General features: G+C 33.1%; 1 protein-coding gene across 4 annotated transcripts in view; it reads left to right on the forward strand.

The window, feature by feature from the left end:
• Positions 1 to 16,120, forward strand: part of LOC123693044 (myosin heavy chain 95F) — a 37,489-nt gene that overhangs the window by 12,558 nt on the left and 8,811 nt on the right. For 2 of the 4 annotated variants that reach the window (XM_045637951.1, XM_045637949.1), the window contains exons 2-15: positions 7,445 to 7,637; positions 8,144 to 8,217; positions 9,260 to 9,389; positions 9,640 to 9,804; positions 10,193 to 10,455; positions 10,673 to 10,822; positions 11,912 to 12,168; positions 12,610 to 12,621; positions 13,133 to 13,290; positions 13,771 to 13,935; positions 14,341 to 14,464; positions 14,730 to 14,832; positions 15,112 to 15,309; positions 15,762 to 15,986. In XM_045637951.1, the coding sequence (XP_045493907.1) occupies positions 7,451 to 7,637; positions 8,144 to 8,217; positions 9,260 to 9,389; positions 9,640 to 9,804; positions 10,193 to 10,455; positions 10,673 to 10,822; positions 11,912 to 12,168; positions 12,610 to 12,621; positions 13,133 to 13,290; positions 13,771 to 13,935; positions 14,341 to 14,464; positions 14,730 to 14,832; positions 15,112 to 15,309; positions 15,762 to 15,986 (2,211 nt within the window). In that variant the 5' untranslated portion in view covers positions 7,445 to 7,450. The remainder of the gene's footprint in view (positions 1 to 7,444; positions 7,638 to 8,143; positions 8,218 to 9,259; positions 9,390 to 9,639; positions 9,805 to 10,192; positions 10,456 to 10,672; positions 10,823 to 11,911; positions 12,169 to 12,609; positions 12,622 to 13,132; positions 13,291 to 13,770; positions 13,936 to 14,340; positions 14,465 to 14,729; positions 14,833 to 15,111; positions 15,310 to 15,761; positions 15,987 to 16,120) is intronic. The other 2 variants (XM_045637952.1, XM_045637950.1) reach the window with 1 other exon arrangement.

A 16,120-nucleotide genomic window follows, 5' to 3' on the forward strand; every position in this document is an offset into this window, starting at 1 on the left:
ATATAATATGCGTACTCCGGTTACAACTAAAAATACTATTCAAAAACCCATAATTGCGCTACCTCTTACCACCTCAACGTCCTGAAAATCTTCGCATGTGTAACAATCTTACAATATAAAAATAATAAATAAAAAAGTAGTAATAACTATAAGCCCAGGTTTGGTTTTTGTCGATCCTTTAGTATGTAAAACCTTCAAACTCAACAAACATAATATGTAGGTACTGACCTAACTGCCCAACCATAGCACGGACAGCTTGATAAAATTTACATATAAATGGCGCAAAGAGCTTTAGCATCAGACTCGCCCAAGGCAGACCCAATTTAACAACAGGGTTAATTCGCAAAATCGCATTGACCCTAAAGGTCTCCAAAGGCAATTTAGCGAAGCGCTGACTCACGACACATTCGACAATCACTGTCTGTCTGTCACTTGCGACTTGCCGGCATTATTTGTCACTTATAACGAAATGGGTCTTAGTACAAGTTAGTTTGGAGACAACAATACAACGAAGAAAGTTTCACATTAAACTGTCTAGACGCAATCCGAGATTATTTTTTTCAAATTTGTGTTATTGATGCGTTATGCAAAACAAACAGATACATTTTTTTATATCTAATTCTCCCAAATATATATTAATAAAAATTAAATACATAACAATTTTGTTATGTATTTAATTTTTATGGAATATTTATTCCAAGTTAAACGTTAATCAGATACGTCATGTTCATTGTAGTTATGTAATGTATGGGAATTTTAACAGTGCCTTTGAAATTCTATCGATCACACTATTAACATTTTCTTTGAAATGATTTTACACTTATAAATTCATAAGCACTATAATAATCTATAAATAAACAGGCTTATGGTTGAGTATAATGGTATTACGTGCGTCTTCACAAATTACGTATGAAACAGATGTCCTTTAGCTCTGAGCGTTTCAAGATGATTCATGCTACATTTATCATTATTTATCTTAAAATGAAGTGTTAAGAGTACCTATGTTTGTAACTCTTCTGTAACTTCATACAAAAAATTATACATTTTTGTTTTATAAAATTGACCTAAGTAGGTAAATAGGCTTAAAATAAACGAAATTAGTCATTTTACGTATATTGTTTTATTTTTCCTATGTAGATTATTTTAAATCCATGTGAAATGTAATATGATGCAATACAAACGAACTATATGTATATACGATAAATTGCAAGCCAAGATAGACTAGATTACCTACTGTAAAAATGTTTTAAGTTTTAACAAAATTCAAGACCAGTCGTGAGGATTCGTGGCTTGTTAGATGAATTCGATGAAAAGGCTTTAAGGTCAATGGGTCAGGTCAAACGCCTCGGTGAACAGAGAAATTCGTATCGTGCCCTTAATACAAACAAGTACCTAAACTGTTCTATTTGCAAATGTTTTTGGTGTAAGCGTATTATTGGAATTTGGATTTGCAGTTTATGTTAGCTATTGTTGAAATATAAAGTTCGTTAGTTCAATATAATGTCGAAAAGGAACATAAACATCTACAAGAGATGGTCATCATTTTTTAGAAAGCGAACTAACAGCTGTTACCGTTGATCTAATATACATAATTGTATGTAATATATTCCTATTCATGTACGAATGATTATTTTCCCCTCTATAACATGCATAGGTACTGGCAAGGTCATGCCAATCATCTCATTACTGATAGCGGCGAGAGCACGTGGGTACTATTCATGCAGCGATATTAATGCAATTAAGTCATTGTTATATGAAACAAAAGAGCCTTAATGTGGGCTCTGATCAATAATTTATATCATTTACGCGTGTTTTAATTAGTGCAACCGTATTATGTACATTATCTCTGTATATACCTTGGCGGTATTAATCAAAGTATCGTACCTACAATACTAAGTATTATCGTCAAACGTTAATTATTTATGATTTTATCGATCAGTTAATATTGTTCTACGTTTATCAATTAAAAGATAATAAGTTTTTGTTAAAGTATAAATAAAGTGTAGGTATAAATTATTCGTTCAAGCACTTTGTTTTAAACCTCAACGTAATAATTATTATGTTTATTTCTGTAAAGTTATCTCTTTTACCCAATAATTGTTTCAAACAATTTGGACTCAACTTTCACAGTAGCAATAAAACCATTACTGTTCATTTATTTCCGCTATTCAAATTATGTTTACGCGGTCTTGTCTCGTGATTCCGTGCAATTTTCTCGACCGGATTTTCATGTAGACTGTTGTCTGATCTCATAAATCATTCAATTGTGTTTTATCATCGTCATTAAGATCTTGAACATGTTTTCAATTCATGTATAGTAAAATTTCATCTTTAATGCATTGTTATTTGTTAGCTATAGCATCTCTACTTACTATAGTTATGCAGATTGTAGGTATTGTTGCATGCTTATTCAGTGCTCCTTTAAATTAGACTAATAAAGGTTAGTTATTAGAATAGTCCTTTAGAAACGATTCAATCCTTTAGTTAAAAGGCACTCAATGTTAGAAGGAAGAAATGCTAGCCTGAAGCTTGTTTGCATTCTGATGCCTCCGTTTCGCATAAAAATATTTGATTTGCACCCAAAACTAACAAAAATCGTTTACTTTCATTTTGTGTCATTAAGAGCTCAAAAATAATTTAGATATATTTTATATAGGTTTAACAGGAACCTATGAAATTAGTAAACTTGGCCCTACGACCTACGGGTTGTGCTATTAAAAATAGCAAGAGTCCTTCTGGAATGACTATTTTCCGCTTGCCATCGTCCGTTGATTATAAAAGACGAAAGTACTCGAGATATCGACGTCTATAAAGTACATAACGGCAGCCCACATAGCGGCTATACCACTTAAACACGTCTGTGTTTTGTTTATCAACAGGCAGTTGTTTCGTTTCAAATGAGCACGATGCGGGCACCTTTGTTTTATTTCCGGATTTATACACCGGAACGGCGGGCGTCGAGTGGACTAGTTATTTTTGGGGTTCGCTACTGTTAGGTGTAAGCCACGTTTTTTGATGATCTGTATTGGTGTTATGTGTAATAATTGTTGGGCTATACCGCGAAATATTAAAACAATAAAATAAATAAGTTAATATAATATGTATACTAACGTCATTTTGTTTGCTTCCTCTAGGCACATAAAGTTGGTCATAAACAAAGTAAGAATATACTTAATAAATAAGAGGTTTCCTTCTTTACAGTGATCATCATCGTAAATCATAACTTATGGAATTGTCCTTCATGTGCTTCATCGTTTTGTGTAAACATTAATCTACACTAATATTATAATCTACACTAATATTATAAAGAGGAAAACTTTGTTTGTTTGATTGTAATGAATAGGCTCATAAACTACTGGACCGATTTTAAAAATTCTTTCACCATTCGAAAGCTACATTATCCACGAGTAATATAGGCTATAATATATCATCATGCCAACAGGAGCGGAGTAATGCGGGTGAAACCGCGCGGCACAGCTAGTTACCAATATTTTATTTCAACTTCTTGAATTTTGAAATTCGATACAGATAGGTTAAAAAATATAATTTTCCGTAGAATTGATTTATAATTACGTTTAAGTTCTTGAATCGTGAAATTCAACACAGATAGTATAAACTATAAAGATTATTTTTTTCCTCAGAATTGATATAGTTATATTTTTATAAACAGATAAGATCACGAAAAATTTGCCAATTGGATATATATGTTACCGGAAATGTATGAAATCAAGGATGAAGGAATTGTATACAATTCCTAGGAAATGTGTACAATTCCGATACCATTTAGGAAATGTATCATCTTCCTAGGAATTGTATACAATTCCAATATCGTATTAGGAAATGTGTAAAGTAAATGCTTTCTGTAATAAAACACGTTGTTATTTTTTTTTATTATAGCTCATATTGATACAATCGGGTAACAGTCATACCGTAAAATTGTAATAATATTATGTTCATATTATTATCTTAATTCTTACCAATTAACATTTTCAAAATCAACTATCTAACTTTTAACGTAAATATCACAAAATCAACTTATATTTATTCTTATAAAATCAAATTTTCATTTGGCAAGTAATCAGCCCCCTCGTCCCGCTGTCCCCGCGTATATCTGTCGCAGTTGGATTGTATAATCCGCCGTATTACGTTACGGCTAGCTGTTTTAATATGCCGAAAATTCGTCTGTTTCCAAAATTCTACAAAAAGACGGTCGCGAGCCGATGTATATTTCTGTGTAGTTTTAAAAAACACGAACCTAACCTAACCAAAAATTTCTGATTACGAATTATCGGCATAGTTACTACAAAACCATGCCTGCCGACCGTTTGTAAACGGCCAGATTACATACAATTTGCCTGCGACATATCAATATCTTAAATGTTTTACATTTCCGATAGCTATTTAGGAAATGTATAGATTTCCTAGGAAATGTGTATAAAATAATTTATTTCACACATTTCCGTGCGATTTTAGGAATTATATACATTTCCTAGGAATTGTATACAATGACGGATTACATACATTTCCGGTAACATATATATATATATCTAAATCTAATCATCAAGTTAGGTGCAATATACGGAACACCGTCTTGACTATCAAAGCATGCTTCATAAATTACATAACAGCGTAAATCGTAATATCACAGGCGTTCGTCATGAAAGCGATATAGCACCGTTCTCCATTCTCACTGAATATTTCGTTCCGCTGCTAATTTATTGCGTACGTTATATTTTATATTACAGTTATTATGTAACTTGATAATTGTGCACAAAATTAATGAACTTAACCCAGATATTATGCTAGAATAATCTTTTTTGGATGAAACGGGGTTAATGATCGCGTACCTACTGAAATTTTCACGATGTTAGGTAATAACGGTTTTGAAATCTCAAATTTATCTATATTTAGATAGGTACATTATATAATATGTATTTCATGAGATGATAATGTTTTTGAATATGCATGGAGGAATATACCTAGTTACTATACTGGAAGATGTTTCCAAATCGTCATTTATCTGATAAGTATTTTATTTATATCTAGTTTCGTATTTGCCTGCACTTGTTATACCAGTTTTACAGCTGTAATCGCTTGCATCGGCCACAACAACACGAAGGTTACTATGACGCGCACGTAATTTAATATTACTATGTAAAACTGTAAGTTATTAGGGTCGTCAACTGCGTATTTCAGTAAAACACTGGATGGAATGCATGTAGCATATAATGTAATGTAAGCATTTCAATACGTACTACATAATTACATTCCCAATTTTCACTACCTGGACGATTTTATGCTGATATTCTTAATCACACATTAGTTATGTGTAACCAAGCCAAGTAGCTGTGTGATCTATTGATGTGAGTGTGAATGACATATTACGTGCATTATGCATCATGACTAACTTTTTTGTACATTAATATCTAAGGACATTTAATAAGATCCTGGTCAGTTATTAGGATATTAGGTTGATTTTTTCATATTTCCTTAAAATTTTCTCAAAAAAAAGGAATAAAATTAGGCAGCCCTATCACCATAATCTTTTCATACGTCTTGTCGGTGCAGTGGTGCAGGTAGCACAATGTTTCCCTGTTTCCACATTTAGATAATGCGATAAAACTGAAATCTTACTCTATGGGGCATGTTTTTGCAATTGAGGACATTGAGCAATTGCTTAGTATTATTTTAACCGAATTCAAAAAGGAGGTTGCCAGTTTTTTTTTTCATAAAAATTTAATTTTTATCAGCCCATAATACACTCACCGGCACGGAATCTTGGCCACTTACAAATTTGCCGATAAAAAAAGTTTGAAGTGTTTTTCACGATTTTTTTGTATGCAGATATGTTAACATATTATTTGTTTAATTTTATGGTAAGAAATCATTAAATTTGAGAATAATCTTTTACCACTTTTTAAGAGTTACTCGAAATTTGTGATTTGTGCGGTTAAGCCGAAGTTACGAATTGTTCGTTTTTAACTTTTTTCGATATCGTTTATGCCGTTTTTAGATATTGTTATTGTTGTACTGTAGTCAATGATCATAACAAACACTAAAAAATGCCGTTAACATCTGAACAGCCTGCTCAGGCCATCACAATGTTAGACCAATGACTGCCACAACATAAAGTACCTAATGTACAGTACGTACCACGTTCAGCGATGCACTATGCATAGAAAAGATACCAGGAGACTGGCAGCTACACGTGCAGACCAGGAAATGAGGCCGTGAGGTGCACATCAGCTCGAGAAGACCCGTTTATTGTTCAAGAGATACTCAGAAATGGCTTTCTGACAGTTTTTAAGATACGCCATCGGCTCTAAAACACCAGGATAATAAATATGAGTGAGCAATCGGTGAGAAGACTAATGAAGAAAGTTAATTTGAAGGTTTGCAGACCAGCACGCCATCCAGAACTCCTCAGACATCACAGAGAAGCACGTCTTCGTTTTGCACGAGAACATGAAAACTGGACCCACAGCCAGTGCGCTCGTGAGGTGTTCACAGATGACTGCTAAGGCACTTTACGAGCTTCTGATAGCCAAGAGTCAGTATAGAGGAGACGAGAAGAGAGGTTTTCACCCATCACCATACTCAAACTGCGATTTTTCATGGAGGGTCAATAATGGTATGGGGAGGTATAAGTTCCGATGCTCGCACGGAGTTAGTTATCGTAGATAATGGCTTAAATTTGATCAGGTACATCGAGGAAATTCTCCAGAAACATGTTCAGCCCTATGACAGGTTTGTCAGTGAAGAAAATTTGCTACTAATACACTATAACGCAATCCGCGTGTCGTACGATGCGTATAAGAGTACCTTCAAGAGGTTATTATTGAAAAATTGGAGTGGCCAGCTCTTATCCCGGATCTTAATTCAATAGAACACATCTGGGACATGCTTAAAAGAAACATAAAGTTTGATTCCAACCCAGCACCAATGTTAGATGAGCTTAGAAATACAGCTGCGGCCGTTTGGTACACTATAGCTCAAGTGGACATCAAAAATGTTTTCTAGAGTATGCCACACTGGATGCAAACAGTGTTTAAGGCAAGAGAAGGAAACACTCTATATTAAAAGGTTCATTTTTTTTTACGGAAACGTTCTTTCTAATTTTTGTGCATTTTTTAAGAAATCATTTAAATTTCACAGGAAAAGCGTAAATTCTTGTTTAATTCATATCTACGCGGGAGTACTTCTTATAAACTTCCAATTATTACTAAAAGTTAGTAAAAACATTAAAGTAACTAGTTTTGATTAAATTTTTATTGAATTTTGTAGTAGAAAAGAAATAGTGTTATTTTACGCAAAAATTTGCAGTGGCCAAGATTCCGTGCCGGTGAGTGTAATTGTTCCCACTGCAAGGGCCTCCTCACTAACGCTAACCAACAAAATCAATTTACGTACAACTTAAAATATACAATCTAATTCTTATTTCCAGTAAGCAATGACGATGGACAAGCAGCTGGTGTGGGTCCGGGACCCGAACGAGGGGTTCATCCTCGCCCGGCTGCAGGAGCTCATGGGCGAGGAAGCAGATGTGTTCCCTGTTGATAATAAGTACCCCAAGAGAGTGGTGAACTTTGACGATATATTCCCTGCTGGTGATCCCGTTAAAGATGTTGATGATAACTGTGAGTACAACTCTCTTTAATATATAACTGAAGCTAAGCTATTGATATCAAATAATACTTGTGTTAAACATAGTAACATGTTGAAGTCCGTTTATATCTGAGCTCAGGATATCCAGAAATTCTACTTCTAATCTTATTGACAGACACATTATACGTAATAATTCAATAGCATTAACATTATGATAATTCCTGAGTGAAGTGACCTTTACATATATTATAGACATAATTAAATACAATATCCATTATCGATTTACAGCTAAGCATTTTATTACACTGCTAGTAAACTGTACAACGGATGTTAATCCCTATTTGGTATCGATTAATTATTTCTAATTTTATTTATTCTATTCTAATACTGATCCCGTACCATAATGTGTAAAAGCAGTATTATTTTCAGTGCGAAAGAATGTTAGCGCTATAATATAACTTTTATGTAGTCTAGCGCTATCACATTCCCATACGTGAGATATTATTGCTATAGTAACCCCCTGCAATTATATTTACAGGCGAACTGATGTTCCTGAACGAAGCGACGTTGCTAAACAATATAGTGACACGGTACAAGAAAAGCAAGATTTATGTAAGTATTACGATATAGCGTGAGTCACGTTACCTTGAGAGTACTGCACAGTGCACTGATATCGACCGTGTCGATGTTTCATGTCGATTACTATTTTATAGGTGAAGAGATTAGGAGTTATAATAAATCATAGGAATTTATAACTGAAATGTCAAACAACGATTGTTTGATAACTTCGCTTGGATTCCAATATATAAAAGTAAAAGGCAGAAATACCTCTTTCCAATTGTTTTTTCTAGCTTGAGATATTTAGATATTTTTTATTGTTTCCTCTGTTCAGACATCAGGTAGTTTTGATTGTAAGCATTGTATGCTGTTTTAGAGTACAAATGTGTACTCTTAAAAGGTAACTTGAGCGATACACCTATTGTGACCAATATACATCATGAAATCCACAAATAGGTATTCACCATACATGGAAAAATAACACAGAGAATAAGATAATATTCAAGTTACATACAAGTTCTTAATACCTAGCCGTTACACAGGTTCCCTAGGCCATGTTAAGTACCTTATATAAGCATTGGTGGTATAAGACGGTTAATATAAATAAGCATATACCATATGGATTATGAGTGCTATAAGTACGTTATGTAAACACAGTCAAAACAAATGTTTTACATTTTCTTTATTGTTATTGCGCTTAGTGAAAGCTGTCCGTATGTTTTTTTTTTAATTTCTAATGACGTCATTTGCTAGTTTTTGTTTTTTGTATTGCCATAGTTATCATAGTTTAGCTGACTTAATATCAGTAGAAAACTTCAGTTACTCCCAACAAGTCAATGAAAAAAGATATTTAAACATAAAAAAAATATTATTATACTACAACGAGAAAGCCAAGCATGAAATTAAATATTGTGCGTCAAGAATTAATACCTCATACCATGTTCTAATCTCGTCTTAATTTAATATGTAAATTATAAGTGGATTATTATGAGCTCCGAGCTCGGTATATATTTATTATTGATCCTTCTCATTAGTTAATATTATACAGTATAAGAAATTGAGTCAAATTGCGGTCAAAATGTCTTTCACCTTTCAGACATATGTCGCGAACATTCTTCTTGCTGTGAACCCATACGAAGATATTCCAGATATGTATTCATCAAACACAATAAAAAAATATCAGGGCAAATCTTTGGGTGAATTGCCTCCACACGTGTTCGCTATTGGTAAGCTATATTCAATTTTGTTTATACGTAATAAGGTTTAAAGTTATTTTACGGGCGATCCATTTGTCGTTCAGTTATTTTGAATTTTGTATGTTCTTGGAAATTCAAAACACACAAATGAAAGTTTTTGATACTTTATTACCAAGTTAATTTTGACAATTTGTTTAGTCATTTGAAGTTTATTACGTCTTTTCGAGTACTTTAAAACACCTAGAAAGTTGATTAATTTAACAATTATGTTGATTTTCAGCTGACAAAGCATTTCGCGATATGAAATCTCTCAAGCAATCGCAATCCATCATAGTTTCCGGTGAATCCGGAGCGGGTAAAACTGAATCAACGAAATATATCCTGAAGTACTTGTGTGACCTTTGGGCTAAGGGGGCTGGGCCAGTTGAACAGAAGATTTTAGACGGTAAGAACGTTATATTATGATATAAAAGCATTATCCATTAAAAAAAAACAGTTTGTTAAAAAATTGTGAGATTGAGGGTATTTTTAGATTTGGAAATAAACTCGTTCGCCGTTGCATTCTTAATATTTTAATAAGATAATTTGTAGACTAACGTTATTCATAAATTCATAATACTAACTGACTGTATGACCTTGTCCCTTGTGACAATGTGTTCATGTGCGTGGGAGAAAAACATGACTTGAATTCAATACAAAATTTGAATTTTTATATAATAAAAGTCTCCAAGAAATTTTTATTACTTGGAATCATTACACTTCAAATATACAAATAGACATTTTTAATTTAACTATATATCCTGTAAAACTCATGAATTATGAGAAATTTCCAGCCAATCCGATCCTAGAAGCGTTCGGCAACGCTAAAACAACACGCAACAACAACAGCTCGCGTTTCGGCAAGTTCATGGAGGTGCACTTCAACAACAAGTACCACGTGGTCGGCGGGCACATATCGCATTACCTTCTAGAAAAGTCTAGAATATGCACTCAAAGCGCAGAAGAGAGGAACTATCACGTGTTCTATTTGCTGTGTGCGGGCGCGCCGCAGGAGTTGCGTGCTGCGTTGAAGATAACGAAACCGGATGATTATTTAGTATGTACATATATAATTAAAATTCATATTGATTTAACGCATGATTAATTTTTAACACCTCCAGGTGATTAAATACACGGAATGTACGTTTTTTTGCTCGATCAGATCGTTTTTTACTAATTAGTAATTATTTCAATATTTTTTTTTTCACGCTAAGTTTCAAGTACCATATAACGTTGATCAAGAATTTTGCATTAATTAATTATTATTTTTTCAGTATTTGAAGAACGGATGTACTCAATATTTTACGTCACCTCAATCCGGGAAGAAAATTAGCGCGAGTCAAATGAGCAAACAGCACCAGACTAAGGGTGGTCTGCGGGATCCTATACTTGATGATGTAGAGGATTTTCAGAGGTTACACCAGGTATTTTTTTTGTTATTCTTGTTACACATATTTATTTCTACCAGTACTATAGTATAATATATACAGGGTGTCCCAAAAAGTAGTGATGAACGGAAGCTGGGAGGTAGAGAACCTAGAGGGCTATCTGAATCACCCCCATGTATGTTATGCGATTTTTCGTATTTTCGGAGTTATGACATTTTTTTCAATTTTTAACCGACTTCAAAAAAAAGGAGGAGGTTATCAATTCGGCCGGTATGTTTTTTTTTTTTTTTTTATGTATGTACACCGATTACTCCGAGGTTTCTGAACCGATTTACGTGATTCTTTTTTTGTTCGATGCGAGATGGTGTCGAATTGGTCCCATAAAAATTTTATTCGGATAGGCCCAGTAGTTTTTATTTTATGAGCATTTTTGTCTGTAGGTATTTGTGAATTTTGCAAGTTCAAGTTTGAAGTCGGTTGTTTTTAACGCAGTTATTACTTGTTCATCTATCGCCGAGTACGATGAGATTTTTATTTATGGTGACGTGAATTATTGCGCTAGATTCTTGATTTTTTTTGTGTGCTAAGCTGAAAGATAGGCCAAATCAGTATGGTAACATTTACTATCGTTAGATCTTCGAATGGAATAAAAAAAAGAATTAAATGCCAAGAAAGATAAAATTACCCAGTATGTTCACCACTTCAAGGGCCCGTAAAAAAATAAAATCACAAAAAAAAGTTTTCCATTTGGCTTTTAAAAACTTGCTCTATCTACCAGGTAGCTACCTTAAAAATTTCATTTTATTATTCAGAAAGCTTCAATCGAAAAATTGAAATCTAAATGTGGTAAGTGCAAAAATTGAATTAACATGATGGTTAATAAAAACAAATTAAAACCAATAAATAGGTGTTTAATTACCAGAAATTTTTAAAATAACCCCGCTGTTGCTCAATGTAAGTGCAACATCACCGTAAAAAGTTGTCTTTTAAATGTCTGAATGTCCTTTTATCATTCTTAATGGTTTCTTCTGCTACTATGAATTTCCGGGTTATTTCGTCCAAAATTCTTTTTTTAACTCCGAAAATACGAATCTCTTGCTATTTCTAAAAAAAAAAAAATTCCAGGCACTATCACGCGTCGGTCTCACGGAGCAAGAGCAGAAGTCAGTGTACAGCGTGGTAGCGGCTGTATTACACCTCGGTAACATAGAGTTCGAGGAGGAGGGGGGCGCTAGAGGGGGCTGTAGAGTCTCCCCCCACTGTGAGAGCGCTCTACAAACTGCGGCCGATCTGTTGGGGGTGGAGGGGGGAGAGCTGAGGATGGCTCTAGTGTCGAGGCTGATGCAGAGCTCTAGGGGCGGGATTAAGGGAACTGCTATTATGTAAGTAATGTTTTATGGGCAAGGCGAAGTTTGTGCGGAAAATTTTATTATATATTAGCTAAAATATGTAAAAAAATAGGTGAATTTCTGTGTCTACCATAAGACAGATTATTATGTGTTATCAATAGTCATGTTAAATTTCCTGAGAGGTTTTTTTTTTATAAAACTTATTAGTAGAGTCTATCATGTATGTAAACTTTATGCTTATCCTTACTATTAGACAAGTTATACAAACCAATTATGGTACATTGGATTGACTTGGTCTTCTTTTTAACTATTGATCTTTCTTCCTTTTCTTGCTAAGGAATACTACTTGCGTATTTTGACAGTAAAGCATCCTACACTATACTTCAATAAGGATGTCCTATCGCTTACTATTTCAATAATGAATCACGTATTCAAAATACAATTCTATTTGTCTGTTGCACGCATCCAATCTAGCCAACCGATTTGGTATGCGACTTATATTATTCATAATAATATTATGTGTTTGTTCGGCTAGTATGTTTTAGACTTGCTACTATGTGTTCATCAATCACATGTGTTGTATTTACTCATGTTATTGTTCAGTGTTATAGTAACATCAGTATGAATATTGTATGTTGATTTATGTGGAGTCAAAAACCAATCTGACTTTTAATACGTAGTTTAAAATATTCGAATGTTTAGTAAGATTTGATTAAAAATGAAGAATATGATTTTTTTATTATTTAAAAATATATTTTTTTCAATTCTCTAAAATTCTCTCATATAAAAAGCATTTATTTGATGCAAAAGTTTCATTCTTTTCCATGATTATAAATCGTTAATCCTTCTTAATTTTCTTTAATTTTATGAATGTTATTCATAAATGAATCCATTTTAGATTCGAATTCCAAGTTAATAATGATTTTATTTTATATCAATTGACTATTGTATTACACACTTACCAGAAAAAGTCATTAAAACTAATAATACTTCATAGGGTACCACTAAAAACATACGAAGCGATGAGCGCTCGCGACGCGCTTGCTAAAGCAGTGTACAGTCGTCTGTTCGATTACATCGTGCTTAGGATCAACAACAGCATTCCGTTCCAAGCGTCCTCCTATTATATTGGAGTTCTAGATATCGCTGGGTTCGGTAAGTGTATTAAAATAATAGATGTTTTTTATGCAATTGAATTAAAATACTTTGTGAAATAAGTCATCTTACCATGATATTATAAAAAGAATATATTTTTTTTTTAATACCTATATGTATTTATTTATCATTTTCATTTATACTACAAAAATATATGCCAGTCAATTGTAAAAATTCGTCTTCTCTCTTCTTTCTTTAAAAAAAATTTCATGTAATAATGTACTTTAAAATTGTTTAATTCATTTTTCAAAGTTTTTATTTCATTTAAAATGTTATCAAACTTCATCATCTTGTGTCTTAATAATCAAAAATGTTAATAAATGACTCTAAACACAACTAAGGGTTGTAAATTATTATTTTTCTGTATTTCCACAATTCTTCGCGCTTCTACACGTTAAGTTAAATAAATTGCATCTAATATCCTTTCTTGTGAAACTTTCTGTGTACAATAAAAATATATATTTAAAATTATCCTTGCAGAATACTTCCAAATGAACAGCTTCGAGCAGTTCTGCATCAACTACTGCAACGAGAAACTGCAGCAGTTCTTCAACGAGCGGATACTGAAGAACGAGCAGGAGCTGTACCGCCGCGAGGGGCTCAATGTGCCAGAGATACGATTTGTGGATAACCAGGATTGTATTGGTTAGTTTTATTGATTTTTGAAGTGATACTTCTTTTGGCGCGATGGAGAAATATGATAGTGAATTTTAACGATGCGCGCGCACACCGACACCTAAATTTAACAGTATGAAGTTAGTTCTAGGTGGTATGTAACTATGTTCAAGTTGTATATTCTAGTATTTTTTTTCCATACGCCAAAGAAGTATAAGAGTGTGTGTACGCACACTTTTTTTTAATAACATTTTATGATAATTTATAATTAATGGTTCTTATCCAGGGAGAGGGGAGAATCAAGACTTAACAAAGATGGTAGTGTCGATTTTTTTTAATCTATGCACACTATGCATATCCACAATAAGTACATATGATAAAAAATTGGACTATTGCAGTGTTAGTAACTTATTCTTTATGATATTTTTATCATAGATCTCATTGAAAGCAAGAACCATGGTATATTTCACATTCTGGATGAGGAGTCAAAGCTGCCTAAGCCGGAATTTGGCCACTTCACACACGCCATCCACAAGGAACTGGGAACAAATAATAATAGGTAAAAATATTGTCTACAAAAAATGTTATTGTAGGAATAAAATATTGTTGTAGGATAATGAAGAGATCCTTACTGAAATCTCTTATATTGCAGAATTCTTGGAAATAATAACACACTAAACCATAATCTTGCCAAAATATTGATTGTAATTTTGTATAACAAGGCAAAAACGAATTTGTAAATTATTCAAAGCGGTGTTAAAACGCATGTATTAATAAAAAGTTTTCAAAATGTACCCATTAAATAATTTGATCAATTTCCTTAGATTGCAAGTGCCACGTGCGTCTCGTCTGAAAGCTCACCGCATACTGCGGGATGACGAAGGATTCCTTTTGCGGCATTTTGCAGGCGCCGTCTGTTACAATACGGTATTTATATATTAATTGCATCGCTATTATTATTATGACCTTTTATTATCTTTGATTGTACGCGAGGATTATACATTCCCAAATGAAAGATTTATTTTAACGTGACGAGCTTGCTGTAAATTTTTCCAAAAGTCGGTTTAAATAATATAATGAATCAATCTATTGTTATTTTTTAAAGAAGAGTATTTCAACTTATTGTGGAATTTTATTACTAATGGATGATTCGCCAAGAGAGACGAATATTTAATTTCTTTTATAAATAAAATATTTTTTCCGCAGAATCAATTCATAGATAAGAACAACGACGCTTTACACGCGTCTCTCGAATTTCTGATACAAGAATCACGCAACTCGCTAGTACAGCAATTGTTCCAAAACAGTGACAATAATAATGCTAAAGGGAAACTGAACTTTATATCAGTGGGCGCTAAGTTCCAAACTCAGTTGTCGCAACTTATGGACAAGTTGAAGGAAAATGTGAGTACTTTTTTTGTAAAGATATAAGTTAACTTTGAAATTAATTCCAATGGTGTTATTATAACTTATTAAGCAATTTTATTTTATTTTATTTTATTAAGGCTCATTAGCAGCTGTACATCGATTGTTTTACATAAAAAAATACACAAAAAATATAGGACATGATGGACAACTAATAAAAAATGAGCACTGCATGCACTACAAAAATTAATTATTCGTAAAATAGAAATATGTGAATAATAAAAGTTATAAAATTAGTTTTTAAGTATGAAATCCACATGTTGTATACGATATTTTTATATTCTGCTATAAATATGTAATTACTTTTTGGTTTTTAGACACATTTTTAGACAATTTTGTTATAATAAAGTTTTTTCATCAATCACAACCCTGTTGTTTTATATTTTTTTACAAAAAATAATTAACACACAAAATAATATTTAATCTTCCAGGGCACAAACTTCGTGCGTTGTATCAAGCCGAACTCCCGCATGGTAGGCGGGGCTATAGAAGGGTCTCTAGTACTAACCCAGTTGCAATGTAGCGGGACTATAGCAGTACTAGCGTTGATGGAACACGGATACCCTTCAAGGGCACCGTTTAACGATCTATACCAGATGTACAGGGCTTTTCTACCGCCCAAACTTAATGCTCTGTCGCCTAAGGTTTTCTGTCAGGTATGTGATGATGAAATTGAATGGCAAGCTTGAATCAGGATAGTATATTTGTTTCTTATTTATATCACGCCTTAAAACTATTTATTTCAAAACTGTAAAACAATTATCTACGTTGTATCGATCTATTTTGGTCG

This window comes from Colias croceus, chromosome 7 (genome assembly GCF_905220415.1).
Source record: "Colias croceus chromosome 7, ilColCroc2.1".
Lineage (NCBI taxonomy): Eukaryota > Metazoa > Arthropoda > Insecta > Lepidoptera > Pieridae > Colias > Colias croceus.